Consider the following 19,039-nt stretch of genomic DNA (forward strand, 5'->3'; position numbering starts at 1 on the left):
TAGTCTTGTAGTAGCCTATATAATATATAAGCAGGCCTTCTTTGTGGAGTATATAGCCACGAATAATATATAGAAGCCTGTACAAGTGATAGTATAAATAAAAGCAAATTGGCGTTAAAATAAAAACACATCTTTGGGAATGACATTTTGAGATTCTGGCATATTTATAGTTAATGCAATGGATTTTTTAATGCTCTCGCCAAGGCTTAAATGTCATTCTATGATAACAAATTTCTGTGATTTTCCGGTTCCACTACTGCATGTACTTGATTCAAACAGGATGATTCTAGTATTATGTATCTCTTATAATTTCTTGTTCATAAAATTGTTTTAATATAGTTCAGTTTATAATATCTGAAAATACCAGGAGTTTTGACATGGCATTGGCATCAGTTGTAGGCCCATATTTCATATTTACTCTTACATTCTTGACTTCGGTTGCATTCACTTAGGCCTATATGTAATCAACGTTCATTTAAAGTTTTCAGTTACATGCCATCTGCGGTGGCATGAGTATAGAGCTTCTGTCTCGTTAATGGAAGCCCCAGGGTTCAATCCCGAGTCATATGCACCTATAAGACGTTTAAAACGGTAGTCTTGGCACTACTTCGCTTGGCACTCAAGATAAGGAGAATAAGCCAAGCATTGGTCGGCTCGGTTTGAGTATAATGTGACTATGCATATTTGAGACATCACGTCTGGTGTTCCAATGAGACAATAAAATATTTGAGGTCCATCCCGCTAAAGGGAGGCACTGTCGTGACATGACGGAAATAATGCAGAAAGCGACATTAAACCTCAGTCAATCAAACAAATCATTGTCGAATGGTCTTGTACTCGTGTTTGACATGCATGTAATTTGGTGGGGCGAATGATCGGACGATGTGCAAACCTGCATGTACCAAGCAATATTTGCCTGCTTTACTGATAGTGTAGGCTGTCTCATGTCATTGCGACATGTATTTATAGTGGTTTTCCAGTTATCACCACAACCACAGTATATCAAGGTGGATTTAGCAAAAAAAAAACAAGATACCGGTGAAAATATGTATACATAATGTTCTTTTCACGATGTGGCATTATTGCAGCCGTTATAGGGGCGTGTACATATACTGTCTCTTTCAGAATAGCAGGGTAACCCTAGCAAAGGACGAGGGAGCGAGGCAGAAAGATAGCGAGTTGGGGAGCAGTTATTATATAATCACTTAGGCGTCAGGCTGAGGCATACACCGCGTGCAAGTTGGGTTCTTGACACTCTTGGCCGGATGTTATATCGGAGTAGGTCAGTACGTACTCAGTGTACCTAAGATGCAAAGGGAAGCAATGTGAATTCTGATGAAAAAGTGTAGTTTTGGGGATGTGGGTGAGGATGGCGCTGATACAGGATTTTTTGGGGGGCATATATAGTGATCGCTTTTCCTTCCACCGTTGTCCGTATTATTAATCTTGACTACGTCATATTTCAGTATCGGTTGATGGTAGGAATCTGAAATTTAATTTATTCTTTATTTAAATACATTCGTGTATTTATTTAATCTATTGTCGCTTTACGGCGGACTCAAGAATATTTCACTTTATACAACGGTAACCAACATTATGGTGGAAGGAAACAAGAAAGAGCCTTCGGAACACTTACGACCACCCGCAAGTTGCTACAGACCTTCCCGTGTACGACCGGAGTGGAAGCCTGTCTTGAGCTCACAGGGACCACATTGGCGAGAGGCTCTTGCGTCATTACGCCACCCTAGTAGTGCGCTAACCTCATCGGCCTCTGGGATTTGAGTGACGTAGTCGTGTTTAATGATGTAATACTTAACAAGGCATCGGGGTTGCTTGTAGTAAAATAACGACAGGCCCCCAACAATGATGAGCAGTGGGAGATTCACTAAGTTCCTGATTGTTTTCGTTGGATACCGAGGCGGCGAGGTAGAGAGGCAGCGAGGTTGCGAAGCGAGGTAGCGAGGCAGAGAAATTACTCGTCTCGCTACCTCGCTTCGTTCTCTTGCTACCTCTCTACCTCGCTGCCTTGTTACCTCTTTATCTCGCTTCGCTCCCTCGCTCCCTCGCTGTCTCACTCGGCGTAAGAAAGGTCAAGGTAACGAGGTAACGAAATGTCCTCTATCAGCTTCCATAGCAGAGCTGATGCTGGTGCCAATGCATTATCATTCCCATGACGCCAGACATGACACTCCGAAGAGTCACATTATGCAGACCAGTCCTGTTTTCTTGCTTTATAACCTCTTAGGGCTGAGTGCCAAGGCAGGCAGCAACAAATGTCATTTTTATAATCTGGTACGAGCCGACCCGTGTTTGATTCTGGGTCTCTCGACTTCGAGGTGGAGGCCTTAACCGTCCATTATAGGCCACTGAAAAGGTCGTATAAGCCTTCAATAGCGTGGGTACATTTGACGGAACATCCAAATAAGATGATATGAAATGAATAGGCCTAATGCAATTATTCTTTTGAGACCGTAGATCTGTACGTTGTTCCTTGTGTATGTTATTTTTGTATTTATTAAGCATATAGCTTGGACCTATATCGGGGCGAATGTAACATGATGTAATCCACTTAATGTTTGGCATTAATATATGTAAGAGCCACTGATCTAATGTGTTAATGAAAGTGTTTTATTTTATACATACCCATATATGTCTGTACATGTAGGACTGTAGTCCTGTGTACTACTTTTGTGCCAAGTAGCACAACAGGCGTGTGCACCAATCCTGTAGACAATGTGTTGGGCAACTCCGAGCTGCTGACGCTAAACTTCTTTATTACATTTCACAGAACGTTTTCCTAACTGACGATGTCAGTATCTAGCTATAGTTCTTGTAGAAGTCCGTGGCTAGTCTGCTTTACAAAGTAAACAGCCCTGACTGCATCACATTTTAACTTGATCTATCCTATCAAAGGCTTATATATAGGGCCGTGAAATTCAATTCAACTGGCATATTTTGGGAATTTTAAAAGGATTTTACAATATTAATAAAAGATATTTAAATACTTGAGACTTTGCAGATGCCTATAAAGCTTAATATTTTATTCGTCGTTTTGTCGTCGAATTAAATTGACCGTATGTAGTCCCATTTTGAAAGAACTAAAAGCATTCTAAATTTGTGTAAAGTGTAGCCGTTTTCCAAGCTCTAAATAAGTTTTATTGACATTTGTAATTAACACTATTATTGAATTGTTCGTTCACAATCAGAGTTTGGCCTATGAGCTGAGGGTGTGAGTGAATAATTGCTATGACAGCTTAGGTGTTCGAGGGGAGGCAATCTTCTTTCCTTTCTTTTCCACGCCAGGTGGCAGCACCTCCCTCATCGCCCGTGTCCTCGTCCTTGGCAGCCGGTAGTAGCCATGTTTTCAAGATCTGCAGTGGTCTTCGTGCCATCATGGTAAGGAAATTATACTGTGATATCTGTATGACACTGCACAGTGAGTTACACTAATCTCATATAATGCACTGCATTTAAAAAAAAAATCATTTTACACCACAATGTTGTTTTTAAATTTGCCGAGCCAAGCGGCATGTCTTGAACCGAAGATGAAAAACTGAACATTCGTGCCTGGTGCTTCTTTTTGTCCTAGTAGCTTCGTTGGTTAACTGTTGACAAAACTTGTACAGATACTCGCACATTGGTTTGAAACGAAATTAAGAACAGTGTAATTATAGACTATTGACATTCTTGAGGGACAACACACAATAGAGATTGTCATGCTAAAATCCCTAAAGAACACTTTCATCACTTTCACCGGCACCCCGTAAAGCTTGACAAATTATCTTGTGTAGTGTACCGGTTAACTGTTTGTGATTTCCTGCAATTTTTTTTCAATATATTCTTTACTAAAGTGTAATATTGATTTCAGGTTTGAGATAGATGTTTCCGGATATTGTAGTCTTTTAGCTTCGAGTTAATCACTATTGTCAAAAGGACCAACAGAGCTACAACAACAACAACAAGATATATCTACCCTAATTCTTCTAAAATTTGGGACAGGTATAGGTAGTGTTCAAAGTAGAATATTACATTGGAAAAGCAAAGATATAAATATCTTGTTCATTAGATGGTCTAACCATGTGAGAAAAAAGAAACTTAATATCCCTGCTAGAATTACATATATATTGGCTAAAGTGAGCAGACTGGGTGTCCCAAATTGTAGAAGAAATAGTGTATTAACATTATGACAAAAATTGTGTAATTAAATTTAAGTGAGACTTTCACATAAACAGAATTAGATCGAAATTAGGTGATGTAAATTTTTATTTCACCTGATCAGAGTTTCTGACTGTACTGCCTGGTCCATCATAACTACACTGGAAATTGTAGGGTGTGGTGGGGGTAGGCTGACATTAAGTTTGGCAAAGTTTTTGTTCAGCCAGGTTTGTTCCCAAGCCAATGTACAAGTTCGCTCCATTTGAAAACCTGATGCAGTTACCTGCCCTAATATGTCCCAGCTGTCAGTACAGCAGGTTCGCTTTGAGTATCACCATGGAATAAAAGATGAATTGAAAGATGAGAAAGTGAATAAATGTATGCATATATGAGGCTGTGGAGATTTGATGGGTAGCAGTATACTGACATCGTCATGGCCAGTTGATGTTCATTATATTGTGAATAAGTACAAGTTCATACTTTGGAGCATCTGTGTTCTTTGCAAGGAGTAGGAGGTTATAAGTAACATGGGGCTGAATTGATGAAGAGTTGATATTTTTTCAGATTTCAAAACTTTTGTACGTAGTTTATAGGCACTGAAATGATCATATCTGAGGGTCAGACATATTGATATTCTGATTACTTTTCAAAAATAAAAAGTTTCTAACCTGAAACCAGTAATTTTTAAATTTTATGGTAAAGTCTTCTCACACAGGTTAAATTTAATTTGTTTACACCTCCAGTTGTCCCCTCACCTGACCAGTGTTGATGGCTGGCTAATAGAGGCTACAACATCACAGGGGTCAAAGTGTTTCATGTTCAAGAGATCATCCAGTGGGACTAAATAGATTCTAGATTTAGAGACATTGTACAACAGCATGGAAGTAAAGTACAAGAAGTCATTTATGCATGTCTGAAATTATGTTTCTTTGGTGGGCCTTGATGAATTCCTAAAACAATTGTTTACAGTACTATGAAAAAATTTTACAAAATAGCCATCAACCTAAACAAACCACAAACTCATAAAACATACTGGATTTGTTTTTTTGTTTTTTCTTTATCCTAATGGTGTCATAATAAGTCCGACTAACACTGTAGGTTCAATTCAAATTCTGTGTGATTCATTTAATGCCCAGTATGAAACTTTTATCCATTTTCTTTTCCAGCACTCAGGTGCGTGGAATGGCCACCTTGAAGGATAGTAAGTTGTCTTCCCCTGTTATTATATTATGTAATAAGAACTTTGTGCTTCAACATTTTTATACTAGTGGATTTTTAGTTTAGTGCATATTCCAAAATAAATTGTGTTCATAACAGAATATTTCAAGAACTTATTTCCTTTTCCACAAGCAAAGGTACATTTAAGATGAAACATATGTATTTTAAATAAATATGACTCGCATTTTTGTTTTTCTACATTAAGTTCGTATCCGACTAAAATCGGTTACAAATATCCAGAAGATCACCAAGTCCATGAAGATGGTTTCAGCAGCTAAGTTTGCAAGAGCCGAGAGGGAGCTGAAACCAGCTAGATCTTATGGTCATGGAGCTCAAGGTACTGACAATTTAATTTCACTATCGGGATTAAATACGAATACTCATAGATATTTTATCATTGTTTTCAGGCTCTGCTCAGTTTCCTTCCACCATAATGCTGGTATATACTTGAGTATAGTGTAAAACAGCAATCAAATAAATGAAGAGATATTATTGTTTTCAGGTGTTGATTCATTCATAGAAGTCAAAATTTTACAAACCAAAATTCAAAAATTGAGCTTTTGGCAGGAACTATTTGAGTTTACAAACTTTTTTACTGACCAATTTGGAATCTGTATTTAGTTAAAAATTGGTTTACAAACCAGTGACTTTTCTGATAAAAGCTGATAGCATGTAAATTAAGCGTTTCTGAACATTTAGCCTGTAGGGTGACATTTGTGTGACATGTATTCCCCAGTACTGGGAATGTGAAAAATGACGCAAGAAGTATAAAGTTAACAGCTGACAATATTAAAAATATATTATGGAGTAGGGGATAATGGACACTATACAGTGGATCAGAGGTCTATTTAATAGATTTGTTTGTACCAGAGTATGTGTAAGATCATTTCTCTGTGTATTACAAATTAATATCCGCAGGAAACTCAACTCCTGTGAGTCGGTCATGACAATGCACCCATTCTCATGTATGAGAGAGTGGTGAAAACTATTGCTGAAATAATAGCCTGGAGACATGACATCTACTCAAATTTCAAGTGCCCTCTTTCCATAAAATTTTATTCCAGTTCTACTTGTAAACATTTATAATTAATGTGTGACTTTTGAAGTTTTTCATGGCAGTGCATATGGCAATTACTTTTTTTGTGTGCAGCCTTCTTTGAACGCTCTGAGATAGAACAAGACTTGAGTCAGCCAAACCACCTGTTGATTGCATGTACCTCTGACAGAGGTCTGTGTGGGGCAGTCCATACCAACATTGTTAAGGCTGTGCGATCAGTGATGAATGAACAGCAGGCGGGAATTGACACCAAAATTGTGGCCATTGGTGACAAAGCCAGAAGCATGCTGCAGAGGTATCTTGAATTTTTCCTTTCTTTGTATGATGCCTGAAACGTAACCTTAAGTTAACCTGTGTGATTTAATAAAAGTCCCACTGTAATGGGATCAGTTAGGATCAGAGATGTGAATAATTCATTAATTTTTCATGCATGGGTTATTTGCTTGCTGCCTTGTATGAATTCTGTTGCTGAATGTCAGTGAATAGGTGGTCAGTGGCTAGGTGAAAAGACTTAAAATCATTTTAGATTGCAGCCTTATATTAACTTAGACCAAGACTGAGCAGAGGTTCACAGTTTGATTTCAGTATTAGCTGTTTTTTTTGGACTTGGTATTGGAAATTAAAATCTATTGAATATAAAGTTTTCTGAAGGATTAGTACCGAATGTGTAATTTGCTATGCAATATTCTGACTGCTAAGTGTTATACATGTAGCATAGTGCTAATCTTAACTTTTTTCATTTGTAGACAATATGCAGATAACATGCTCCTTCATTTTAATGATTTTGGCAAGAAACCACCAGTTTTCACAGATGCAAGCAAGATAGCTGAAGCCATCACAGAGACAGGTTTCAAGTTTGATGTTGGCACTTTGTACTTCAACATTTTTAAGTAAGTTTGTTAAAATAAGTTTGTCATGATGTGAATCTAGTGAGTTCCCAACCATGTATTTCTCCAATAGGGGAGTGTTGAGTTCAAACTCTTTCATTGCTAAAAGTGAAAAAAAAAAAAAAAAAGGCCTATTGTTGCATGTGGCCAATCAGAAATGTTGGAGAACTATTTACGATTACAATTCTACAACAAGTTAAGGAGAAAAGTTTGGTTGTGAACATTTATAAACATAAGAAGTTTATGAAAGTAATGTCCTACAGAACAAGGCTAGACAGGTCAAAGATACTATACATTTTTGCCAAATAAAACTATAAGTGCAAATCCAGTCAATTTTTTTCCATTATTTTTAGCCCAAATAATAAACATTCACAAAATATCAGCCTCTTTTGTTTGAAATCAGTAATAAAGTTCCAGCATTTATAAAACTAGTTGTAATATGACTTTTCAAATTTCAGAATCTCTTTTACACTATAAATACAGTCTTTTACTACTAAAAGTCATGATTTGTGCTTTTCTCTGTAAATACACAAAATTTGATTTGATCCGCAATGTTGAGCTTTTTGAAAAAAAAAAAAATTCTCCGGCACAGCCTCTTTAGTGTGAACAGAAGTTGGCTAACTATTTAATAGTTAGTTCTGTATGGAATATAGAATCTCATTGGGTACAATGTAATGTATTAGAGTGTATTGGCTTTAGCAGCTTACCCTCAGTGGGTTCAGCTCTCAATTTCTTATTATAGTGGAGACCATGGTTGTATTCCCAATAATACTTTGCTGGAAAATTCAAGGTTCATAATATTAAACAAAGCAAGTCAAGGTGAAAATAAAGAATTAATGCAGTTGACCATGTTCCTCAGCGGTTTTCGTTTACTTCAAGTTGTTTAGGTGAATCATTATCTTGGCTGCAGCCTCAGAGGTTGTAAATGCAGCTTGAATGGCTGTTGCCAGTTAGATCTGTTTTCACCCCTCATCCTAAATAATTAATATAGCTATATTATTTGTTTTAAGCATTTGTATACACAGAGGGGATTATAAACATGTAAAGGGTGTGGGGCTTACCCGGATATATATAAATGACCTTAAACTTTTTATCACAAGATGCTGTGTGGCATGGTTCTTGAACTATTTTGTTAAATTAAATTTTCACAGATCTGTAGTATCCTACAACACCACATCGATGCCCATTTATTCACTGGATTCTGTCAATAAAGCAGAGAAACTTAGCCTGTACGACTCATTAGATGAAGACGTTCTCACATCTTACAATGAGTTTGCCTTGGCCAGTCTCATCTACTTTGCCCTAAAAGAATGTGCAACTAGTGAGCAAAGTTCCAGAATGACAGCTATGGACGGAGCCAGTAAAAATGCAGGTATGGTGTCTTTAACATTTTGGTGGCGTTCTCCTCCTGTACAAATCTTGCCTGAATTTGTAAAGAATTCCCCAATGGATTGGGGCTTTACCGTTCTGGGGTTATCAGTAGTCCTAGATAAATTACTGTAGGTAGATATGCTGTGGATGAACAGATTTTTGTAGGATTGGCAGATGGCATATACCCTAATTCCTCAACCTTTTCACATATGTATGATGTGAATATTATGCAAGTACAATTTTACCAGCCACAGAATAATGCCCTTAGAATGTATTTGAATAAAAGACCTTGCTAACGTGTGAAAAGATTGAAGAATTACAGTATACAATGATACATACGCAAATGCACACTACACAAGTTCTATAAGAGACTTGCTGTTTATTTTGCAGGTGAGATGATTGACAAGTTGACTTTGACGTTCAACAGAACCAGACAGGCTGTGATCACCAAGGAGCTGATTGAGATCGTGTCTGGCGCAGCAGCCTTGAATTGATCAAGGTTTCATTATAGAGACCAATAATCAATCTGTAAATTAAACCAGGAGAACCAACAGTAGTGCTAGCCAGATGTACAGCATTCAAGTCAATCTGGGTAAAGACCCTTCTCAGGAAATTTCAACTGCAGGATTTCGTAAAAATTTCTCCATCATACAGAATGCTCTTTTAAAATTGACTGAGTAAGGCCTTCTATCCAGACTGCAAGGCGTGTAATGTTTTGTCTCTTTTGTGTGCTCATTTATCCGTTGTATTCATGCAGGTCAGGGTTTTCTGGGCTGAAGACCACAGTTCCAAGAACCATGCTAAGACAATAAAACGGTTGACAAAAATAAAATTGTTACTTTACTCCAGTTTTTATGTTTGCTTTTTAACGTATTCTTTAACCCTTGAGATTGCTTTCTTGAATCCATATTATACCAGGCACTGGTCTAGCTCTCACAAAAGACAAGGTATGTCATGTTCCCCCCATAACACTCAGTAATAAATGGAAAGTCTACAAGTCGGACACGTGTGTTTTATAGTAATGGGTGTTTTATCCATATATGCAAGACAGCATTGTTAATTCAGTGAATCAAACGCCAATCATCCATGTTCCATTCTTATGTGGGTCCCACATACGAGTGGGATACGAGTGGATATAATGCGTAATGCTGTAGGGTGTTTAATGTTTTCATTTTAAAAAAATGCCACAAAACGATCGGATAGCATAGTTTAAGACAGCTGGGTGAGAGTTTTGGGTAGGGAAATGGCAGAGATATTTTGATGTTCCGGTATTAATATTCTTTCATTTTTTTTTTAAACAAGCGTGTATACTGAAAATGACATCGCAAGTTGTCGGGGAAAGGCTGACTTCATAGGCCAGGGTAGGCCTATACTCCAGCTGGCATGCAGATATCACACTCTGAGCGCTTCGCTTGAGATTTTATGATCTGTTGGCACACTTCCAGCGTGTCTCATTTAGCGAGTGTCGGTAATTATGGAGAAGGTACGGTACTTTGTGGAAATGCCCTGGTTTCCATTGGCCTGACTAGATTTCTCCAGTTATTAAATTTGACCATACTGTCATTTCCAGTGAAACAGTCTTCAGACTAGGGTGAAACACCAATGAAATGAGGTGACAAGTAGTGTTGCTGAAAAAGCACAACTGTGTGGATGCAGTTCATGTAATACGAAATTCCACTTCTCGACTTGAATATTCTTCAAACTGCTGTAATCGAGTCTGTCAGATACTATGCAAGTCGCCTTGAATGATTCTCACGGGACAACGCGGAGTACTTGGTACTGAAAGTAAGTGTAATAGTTTATTCATTTCTGCGATAGGGAAAGTTTTCGCCACGCAATGGCAGCAATATTGCCTGAATGGAATTCACCCATGATCATCCATGGTGAACCGGAAAGGAAAGACGAAAAACTGGCTAGTAATTTTATCGGCGCGTCATTAGGATTCATGCGGGGGATACACGGACTTCCAATGCCCAAGTCAGTCAGCACACATGTATGCAGAATAACGGTTATGTTTGATTTAATAACTTCCGCAGGTTTGCTTCTCGTCCTTCAGATATATAGACAGACGTTGATGGCATGAATTTATGGAAAACTTAGATTTAGAAGACAACAGTTGAACTGATTTGTAATAACTGGGTTATTTTTTTTTGAAACATGGCTTTTTGAACTTTACACGTAATGGAGTGTGGAATGCACGACAGATTATATTCGCCATTCATACTTCACGTTCACCTTTTGCGCATTCTTGTATTTCTCGACAAACCAGTACCATATCGGGTTTCCATTTTTAGTTGATAACGACGCGACTCAAATGGAATCGGAGTTAGTTTTACTCAGTATGCAGCCGTCCGACCTTCGGCATCTGTGACCAACTCCGTACGACCGGTCCGGTTTGAAGTCGCGTTTAAAGCTGGGCATCCAATTGAGTTGCGTCGTTATTTTGTATAAACGAGATCATCGAACTCGACGCAACAGTCGAGTTGTGTTTTAAGCTCTCGTGTGTTCTCCGAGCTCTTGTGTTTGCTGAGCTGCCATCATGGCAGAAACAATGACTTCGCTGTATATATGGTATCGGAACTCTGCGTCACATGTGAGAAAGTACGTTCAAGGCCTGTGTTTTATTTCGAGTACTCTGGTTTCCAATGTAAGCTGACAGCCGTTACACACGGTGTCCTAGAAGTCGCGCATCATCCAGGTTGAGGTTGAAAGCTTGACCTACAGAGCGGTGTCTTGCCCCATTTCTTCCAATCATAAAAACCAATTCATCTCTTTCTTGTACTGTTAGTTTGTTAGTCATAATTGACTCTGAAAGAGAGAAAAAAATTTAAAATCAGTATAAACTCTGAAACACAGAAAAAAAATGAAAATCAGGATGGTGCACGACTTCTGGGACACCCTGTATACAAGTGAAATACTCTTGAATACGTCGTTCAACACCAGTCGACGAGCATTTACATTTACTCACTATACAGACATAATATTACTTAAATTTAAATCAACATGGAGAAAAGTTTTCGTTTGCCCTTTTTGTAGTAAAAATTTGTAGTAAAAAGCCAGTCGAGAGGTTATTTCTTGCTACTCTTTATATATATACCACGATGTGGGTTTCACTTTAAACTGCCATGTATATCATATATTTTCTTGAGGTATACACCTCCGGCTTGTGTTTGTACCATGCAGCCATTTTGACCAAAGGAAATTGCTATTACTCCGGTAACTTACCAGGTTTGTCATAGCAAAACGTCAACAGTTACCTTCATTGCATGGAACGATACACATCGATTGTATATGAATGTCTCAATGTGAGGTTAATTCAATGCAGACTATATATGCTATTTAATTCTGTAAGTGCCTCCGACATTCCTATGCCACTCGAATACCATGAAGGGGCATTCCAAATCCATAATCGCAGACCATTAATTTTCAAAATAACCTTTAGTACCCAAAGGAATATGTGAGAAATAATATATAAAATAGTATATTTTTGCTATATGACACGCAAGACATCAGTTTTTCAGTGATACATGGAAGACAGTTGATATTCTATGCATGACATCAAATTTAAATTGTTTTCATGTGGAATACAAATACTGGTTATTTCAATCGCGATTTGATTACAACAATTCATAAAAGCATCATGTCGATGTAACCTTTCCTTCCAGAACAACCATGCAAGAACAGCAAGCCAATTAATACTACACATGTACAAATATGGATGTCGTTTTATTGGTCTAAGAATCAAGAACAGAGCAGACAACCATATACATTTATATACAAATCTATACTCTACCTATCTCGAAGTTCGTTTAGGAGACCGCCTTCAGAATTGTTACATTACATATACTTCTTTCATTATTGGAGGATTTAATATTGAAGACGATATGTAGGCCTACGATTCGCTATGCAACACGATCAGTGTTTCATGTTCATTGTCTCCTTTATTGCTTGGGTTGAGAGTAGGCTTTTGTTACATTGCTCTAGTGATGCCACAACTACGGCGCCAATAAGACCACTGGTGTTCACGTCTTCAACGTTTTGTCTAACTGAGCAGTAAGTTTTTAAATCTATTTGTTTTATATATTGTCCCCCGGTTATGTGATACACCAAGAGATACTTATGTTCTCTGCATGTGAAAACCAGTGGATTTCTCCTGTATCGATAGTTCTGGATTAAGTCAAAGGACACCTCTTTTCGAACACAGACACCGGGCTACAACAACACACATTCATAACGTGACACTGGGTAATTTGGACTGTATACCGCTCTTTCTGCACCGTAAATGTAAAATATGAACACGTCGTTCTTGTATTTGCAAGTTATTTGAGACACTGGAATAACCCGACATCGATGCTGCTGTGAATGACAAAAAAAGATTTGAACATCTGAACTGAACTTGTTTAAGTTACTCTCTTCCCCAAGTATAAATCCTACAGACTTGCAGGCTAGTTGCTGGAATACATGTACAAGTGGCCTTGTAATCAACGAAGGCAATATCGGGCGGACCACTGATCGCTTATATTGTCACCGCGCCATTTGAATTCTACAAATGCCTTGAACGCCCAAACAGGGTTGAACCAGCATACAAATACAACACTAAAATGAAGTATATATCAGATCAAAGTTCATTAAATTAACACTGTCCAATTATCGATTTATGTTCTTCAGAATTTTTTTAACCGAGTAAAATGATTATACATCACCAGATACTATGCGGTGGTTTGCGTTGAACCAGAGGGTATCAGTGACGCCACAACCATTTTGTTTTCTTGAAATATTCCATTCGGCGAAAGCATTCATAGACCTCTTTGTATATAGACAACATTTTTAATGAAGAAATCTTGCAATTTGTAGATATAAGGTGGCAAAACGCGATGTGACGTCACTGATCCCAGTATGCAAATGACATTATAATCACTGTGACAACTTCTGAATTACATAACTGGATGTTCCATGCTAATTCTCATGGTCTTATCAATTATATACGCACCAAAAAATTAAACCATACACACATGTAACTCCAAAGCTCTAAAGATATACCATTGCATGCATGACAAGACCTTATAAGCGGATGTCCTATATAGTGCTGGCATATATATATTCTTCTTACTGTTTAACCCACCCGATTCCTCAAACCATAATGCTGGCCGCCGTCGCATAAGTGAAATATTCTTGAGTACAGCGTAAAACACCAATCAAATAAATCAATACCTTTAAGCCGATGTATAAAGAGGGTAAGAGAATATTTCTCTGTTAGCTCTTACCTGACAAAGAATTTTTTGGGAAGCTTTAATCTTAGACCGTGCCTCCAAAAATGACTTGCAAACGTCAACCAATGCCTCGGGTAAAATAGTCAATGGGGAAATCTGAAAGTCAAAAGTTCTGTTTGCGTGCTTTAGAGTTCACGACGCACAAATGGCATGTTCAAATGTCAGCACAATATAGAGATTACTCAGTGGAATGCCACGCCGAAGACACTTTCTCCATAACACCCGACGCACTCAGTCCCATGTTGTTTCTTTACACCGGGATGACCAATACAGGCCTACTTTGTCTCTCGTTTTTGTTTTTTTTTTCACGATTTCGCCAGATTACCCATATTAAAACCGACGATTCGAATTGAATATTTGCGTTAGACGTATTGTATGCTTTTATTAACTTTCATCGTAAAATGGTAAAAATTGTGTACCGGTATACAGTTCCAGATTAGCCATATTTTAACCTTAAGTGAAGTTTCTTACTAGGCCTATACGTGTCTGTAATAAACAGCATCACATTTACGATGCTGTTTATAGCATTGAAGACACCTAACTTAATGAAGCTTTGTGAGCATTACAGATAGATGAAATCGTAAGATGATGCCGTGTGATATATACTTACAGCAGAAACATCTCCTTCCAAAACGGTTACTCCAGTAGCATCTTTTACCAGCTGATCAGGTATATCCCACGGAAGCGTTGTATGTTCATCTTTAAAAGTCTGCCTAAAATATTTGGGAAAACAAGGTGATGCTTCTACATATGTTATGAAACGGTTCATATTTGGGATTAAGGAATCCATGTTATTGCATTTATGATATAGCATCACTAACATAATCATACATGTATTATATATGACCATAAACTCTTTGTTTGTCAATGCCGGAATGTTTATGTACAAGCCCACTTATGGCCAAATCAGAAAAGAGAACTGACGATTTTATTGGAAAGTTTCAATACTGAACTTACCATTTAACAGAACAAGATCGGTAACTTCGTATACCTCCTTTTCCTTTACATGCTCGACAGAAATATACCCCACGGCCTTTACATTTGTGGCACCTGTAACGATTGGAATTTGGTCTTTGACATGTACCATGTAATCTTATTGAAGATGTGGAATTCGCTGGGGGATGTGGTAGTGTTAATTAAGAGGTATATAAAGTTGCCAAATACATGTAGACTAGCTGAATTGTTCAGATACTAAATCTGTCTTATTTAATTGTTAATAACGATGCATTATCTGTTGATTGAACAAATGATATATTTATACTGATAAATCAATGCTTTTTCAGTATAAGCACAATTTATTTTGTCATATGAATGATAATTTAGAATAAATTCAGTCCTGTTCGATAACACGAATTTTCAGGATAATGACCCGTCTCATAATAAGGCACATATATATACTTATAAATACGCTTTATTCTATAAGCTGAGAAATCATTGTACACATCCATATATTTACAGTTATAACTGACCTCCTCTTGCCCGTTGCTCCACACCATACGCATGATTGTCGCATTAGCAATATTCTGTCACCTAAGTTCTCTTTGCCGCTACCATCACAAGCGATACATGTATTCTGCATAAACAAAATATCATTTATCTGATTTGAAATATTTTGCAGGTTTTAATCAGAGCAGCGCTACTCTGTAAAGTCTATAACAAGAACTGGTATGATCACTGTATTACAATGTATGTATTCAAACGGTAAAGGTATTCTGTTTTGGTGAATAATCAATTCGTTCCAAAATATCATGTAAGAAAACATCTAACTTAATTAAGGTACATACATACATAAGCATTCATTCACTGTCTTGCTGTACTGAATACATGTATGTATGACAACAAACCTGTCGTGTTCCTCTACAAGACGGACATTTCATTTTACCGGGACCTTCGCAATGGTTACAGTCCTGCAAGAGATTCCCAAAATGGCATTCATATGCTTCTTGATCTTACTAAATTCTATACCACTCGTGTTACCATTTCTTTTGGCCAATACCTCTATGGTATAATGTTGCTATACTGTTATCTCTCAACATAAGAGTAAAACTTAGTTTCGTCTATCTAACGGCATACCTTATATCTATTAATTGTTTTAGTATTATTACTCTAACATACCGAGCAGCAAGAAAGTGATTCGGAAGAGCGGTGCATTTGTCAAGGACATCATTATGGCTTGAAGCGTGCATGTATATTACAGTTATGCATGTATATTCAGTTGTAAAGCTGTATTAAATAGTGTTTGTAGTGCCATACAGTAATAGTGCGACAGTAATAGTGCTACAGCAACAACGCTTCTATAACAGACTTATGCAGTAATAATGCTACAGTAATGCAGGTGTAATAATAGTAATGCAGCAACATTATTATTAGCTCTGCAGTAATAGTATTGCGGTAATATAGGTGTAGTAATAATTACAGTAGAATAGAGCTACACACAAAATAGTGCTGCAGTTATAGATCAGCAGCAATAGTACAATGGTAGGTGATGCAGTAATAGTGACACAGCAAATAGTTAGTGATAGATTAATAGATAGTTACTTACCTCTGCAACGACAGACTGGGGAAGTATAACTTCTTCTTCACCATCTTCAAACTGGCAACGAGGAGGGACTTCTATGTTCCCCTCACTTATATTTTCATGCCACTGGGAGCAAATTTCTTCCGAGCTGCCTAAGTAACCAATAATGACTCCATGCATAAAGGCTAGAATTATTAATGAATCACTGAGAAGATATAAATTGGCGAGGTTTTCATGGTTGCTCGACTACGTGTTCAAGCAGCTATTAGCGAACGGAAGTGTGATACCATGGATGGAAATCCACTTAAGTAACATTTATTTATTTATAAGCTGATATTTGAGAGTGTCCTAGTCGAATACTAATATGTAATAATCAAGGCTAAAATTCCATCGGCTCAATGGAAATTTCATAGAAAAAGTATATATTTTGTATTACATCAAATATTAAACAAATACTAGCTAGATCTGCTGCTATATAAGCCTAATTATACCTCCACCATGAATACAATATACAGTGTATGATATGTTTTTTCCGGCGTTTTATATTTGTCTGACTTTAAGCAAATATGATGGAAAAGGTATAGACGGATTTTTAAAGAAATTTTAAACACTGCTTGGCGTTTGACCAAACAGCAATCCATTAGGTCTATATTTTGATGATGATCTTGATCTGGATTGCTATCCAAGATTTGTTTATACGATTCTGTAGTTGGGGAATTTGTACAACATGATGTAGAGGATGTTCGCACAGACAGCATATTGTATATCGTATCTTGTCTTCGAGCCTAATAATGCCTACCATCGAGTGTAAATTCATCGTCCACCAAATCACCACAAAACGGCTGTTGCTTCCGCTGTATAGTTTTGCTCTCCACGAACGTTTCCAAAATGTACTGCATCCAAAATACAAATTTGTCATAAAGAGTCTTTTAATCGAAACACATTTTTAGGAAACGTACCCTAACGTCATCAAAGCTTTTGATTCTGATACAGATAAATAATAGGCCTACTACCGAATGTTTATATAAAACTAGAGGTATGGAGCTTCAGATAACATTAGTTTAGGACTACTGTAATATAAACCCTAAAGAGAAAAGTTGTGAATGTTTTGTCATGTCTTACATGGTACGCCATTGCGGAGTGTATCTTTGCGATTACCATTTCGCACGCAACAGCTCTATTGGCAGCAAACTGTCTGAGTGTTTCACGCACGTCCTCTTCCAGCAGAGGGCAATCACTGTCAAGAAAGGGTAAATACCGGTAAAGTAAACATGAATTGCAGGAACTTAAGATTTTTGTTTCGTTTACGATTAAACGTTCAACTTATTGATTTCTTACGCCGGTTATACGTTACACTCGTTACGCAGCGGGACGCTTGTCTTGAGCTCATAAAATGTGGGAATTTATGCATTCTCTCGCTGCCACTGCTTGCCTTTGTGATAGCAAATGATCGATTGGACAATATTTATAACGTTCGTTGAAGATCACTTGTCTTCCACAGACCAGAATGTCAGTAGGCGTGGGAAAGTTCATCAACAATATTTCCATATGTCAGTGTTTTACCGTTTCTTCCGGTTTCCTTCACCATAACACTGATCTCCAATGCGTTTAAAATTTTCGATGGTGTTAAGCAACTATCAAACGGATAAATGTTACCCAATGAGATTTGGCTTTACAGGGCGCTTTCCTAAGCGATGTTGCTTAAAGTCAACCAACTTACTTTAGTTAATAACTGAAGTCAGTAATTAAGTGGTCAATGAAAGGTGAACAGCTCCCGTTAGTGTCTGTATCTAATATTCTAGCATGTTCCAGCTACATGTATATAGGTCTGTGAGAGCAGGTGAAAAGCTAATCTCATGACAGCCTAATGTTCAAGCGTTGAATAAGACTGACGACATGAATAGCCATAAGAAAAGAAAACAACGACGTAGATTTAAAAATATTCATTTGCCAACTATCCAACCTTCCAGGAGAAATGATACATGCCCTACGTAATTTATGTTTAAGGGAGATAACTCTCAGATACCTCGACATTTTACCGATGTCATGTTAATGCATGAAAACTTCTTCAGGACGGCCTTAAACGCCAATAAAATAAAAATAATCCAAAACTGAATACATTATATATCGGCATATCACGAAAGAAAGGAAAAGAACATGACACAAAGAAAAATGTGAGCTTTACACCAACATCGACCATCTCTACAAAATTGCTGACGACACCGTCCATGTATATAAATGTATCTTGGGCGTTTTAAATCGCCGTATATAACAGCTATACACTGACAGGTTTAAATTTATACATTGTACATGATATTGGTCTCTTCCACAGATCAATGACACAGGCCTATATATAACACATTAATGTATGTACACCGAGTCAACTTAAGTCCATAAATGTATACCTGTACATATAGTTCTTCATACTTACTTTGCACATATATTCACTAAAGGAATAACGTCCGTGTCCATGCTGTACATTTGCGGTGACAGAATCCCCGGTACAAGTGGTTTCTTCAAACCCCAGATTTCCTCCAAGCTGACCTCGTCAAGCAAACATATA

At 37.5% G+C, this 19,039-nt stretch overlaps 2 protein-coding genes across 2 annotated transcripts; one reads left to right on the forward strand and one right to left on the reverse strand.

Annotated features, from left to right (window-relative positions):
* Positions 1-3,338: 3,338 nt before the first annotated feature.
* LOC135470498 (ATP synthase subunit gamma, mitochondrial-like) lies at positions 3,339-9,531 on the forward strand. The gene is made up of 7 exons (XM_064749478.1): positions 3,339-3,396; positions 5,322-5,356; positions 5,579-5,710; positions 6,524-6,725; positions 7,177-7,320; positions 8,469-8,689; positions 9,079-9,531. The coding sequence occupies exons 1-7, from the start codon at positions 3,359-3,361 to the stop codon at positions 9,180-9,182; spliced, it is 876 nt and encodes a 291-aa protein (XP_064605548.1). The 5' UTR covers positions 3,339-3,358; the 3' UTR covers positions 9,183-9,531.
* Positions 9,532-11,423: 1,892 nt separating this feature from the next.
* On the reverse strand, positions 11,424-18,988 carry LOC135471881 (protein SSUH2 homolog). Its single transcript, XM_064751289.1, has 10 exons — positions 18,908-18,988; positions 17,599-17,713; positions 17,276-17,369; positions 16,501-16,628; positions 15,803-15,865; positions 15,428-15,531; positions 14,916-15,008; positions 14,569-14,671; positions 13,953-14,054; positions 11,424-11,496 (listed from the first exon to the last, which is right to left on the reverse strand). The coding sequence occupies exons 1-10, from the start codon at positions 18,955-18,957 to the stop codon at positions 11,485-11,487; spliced, it is 864 nt and encodes a 287-aa protein (XP_064607359.1). The 5' UTR covers positions 18,958-18,988; the 3' UTR covers positions 11,424-11,484.
* Between the last annotated feature and the right edge of the window lie 51 nt (positions 18,989-19,039).

This window comes from Liolophura sinensis, chromosome 7 (genome assembly GCF_032854445.1).
Source record: "Liolophura sinensis isolate JHLJ2023 chromosome 7, CUHK_Ljap_v2, whole genome shotgun sequence".
Taxonomy (NCBI): Eukaryota; Metazoa; Mollusca; class Polyplacophora; order Chitonida; family Chitonidae; genus Liolophura; species Liolophura sinensis.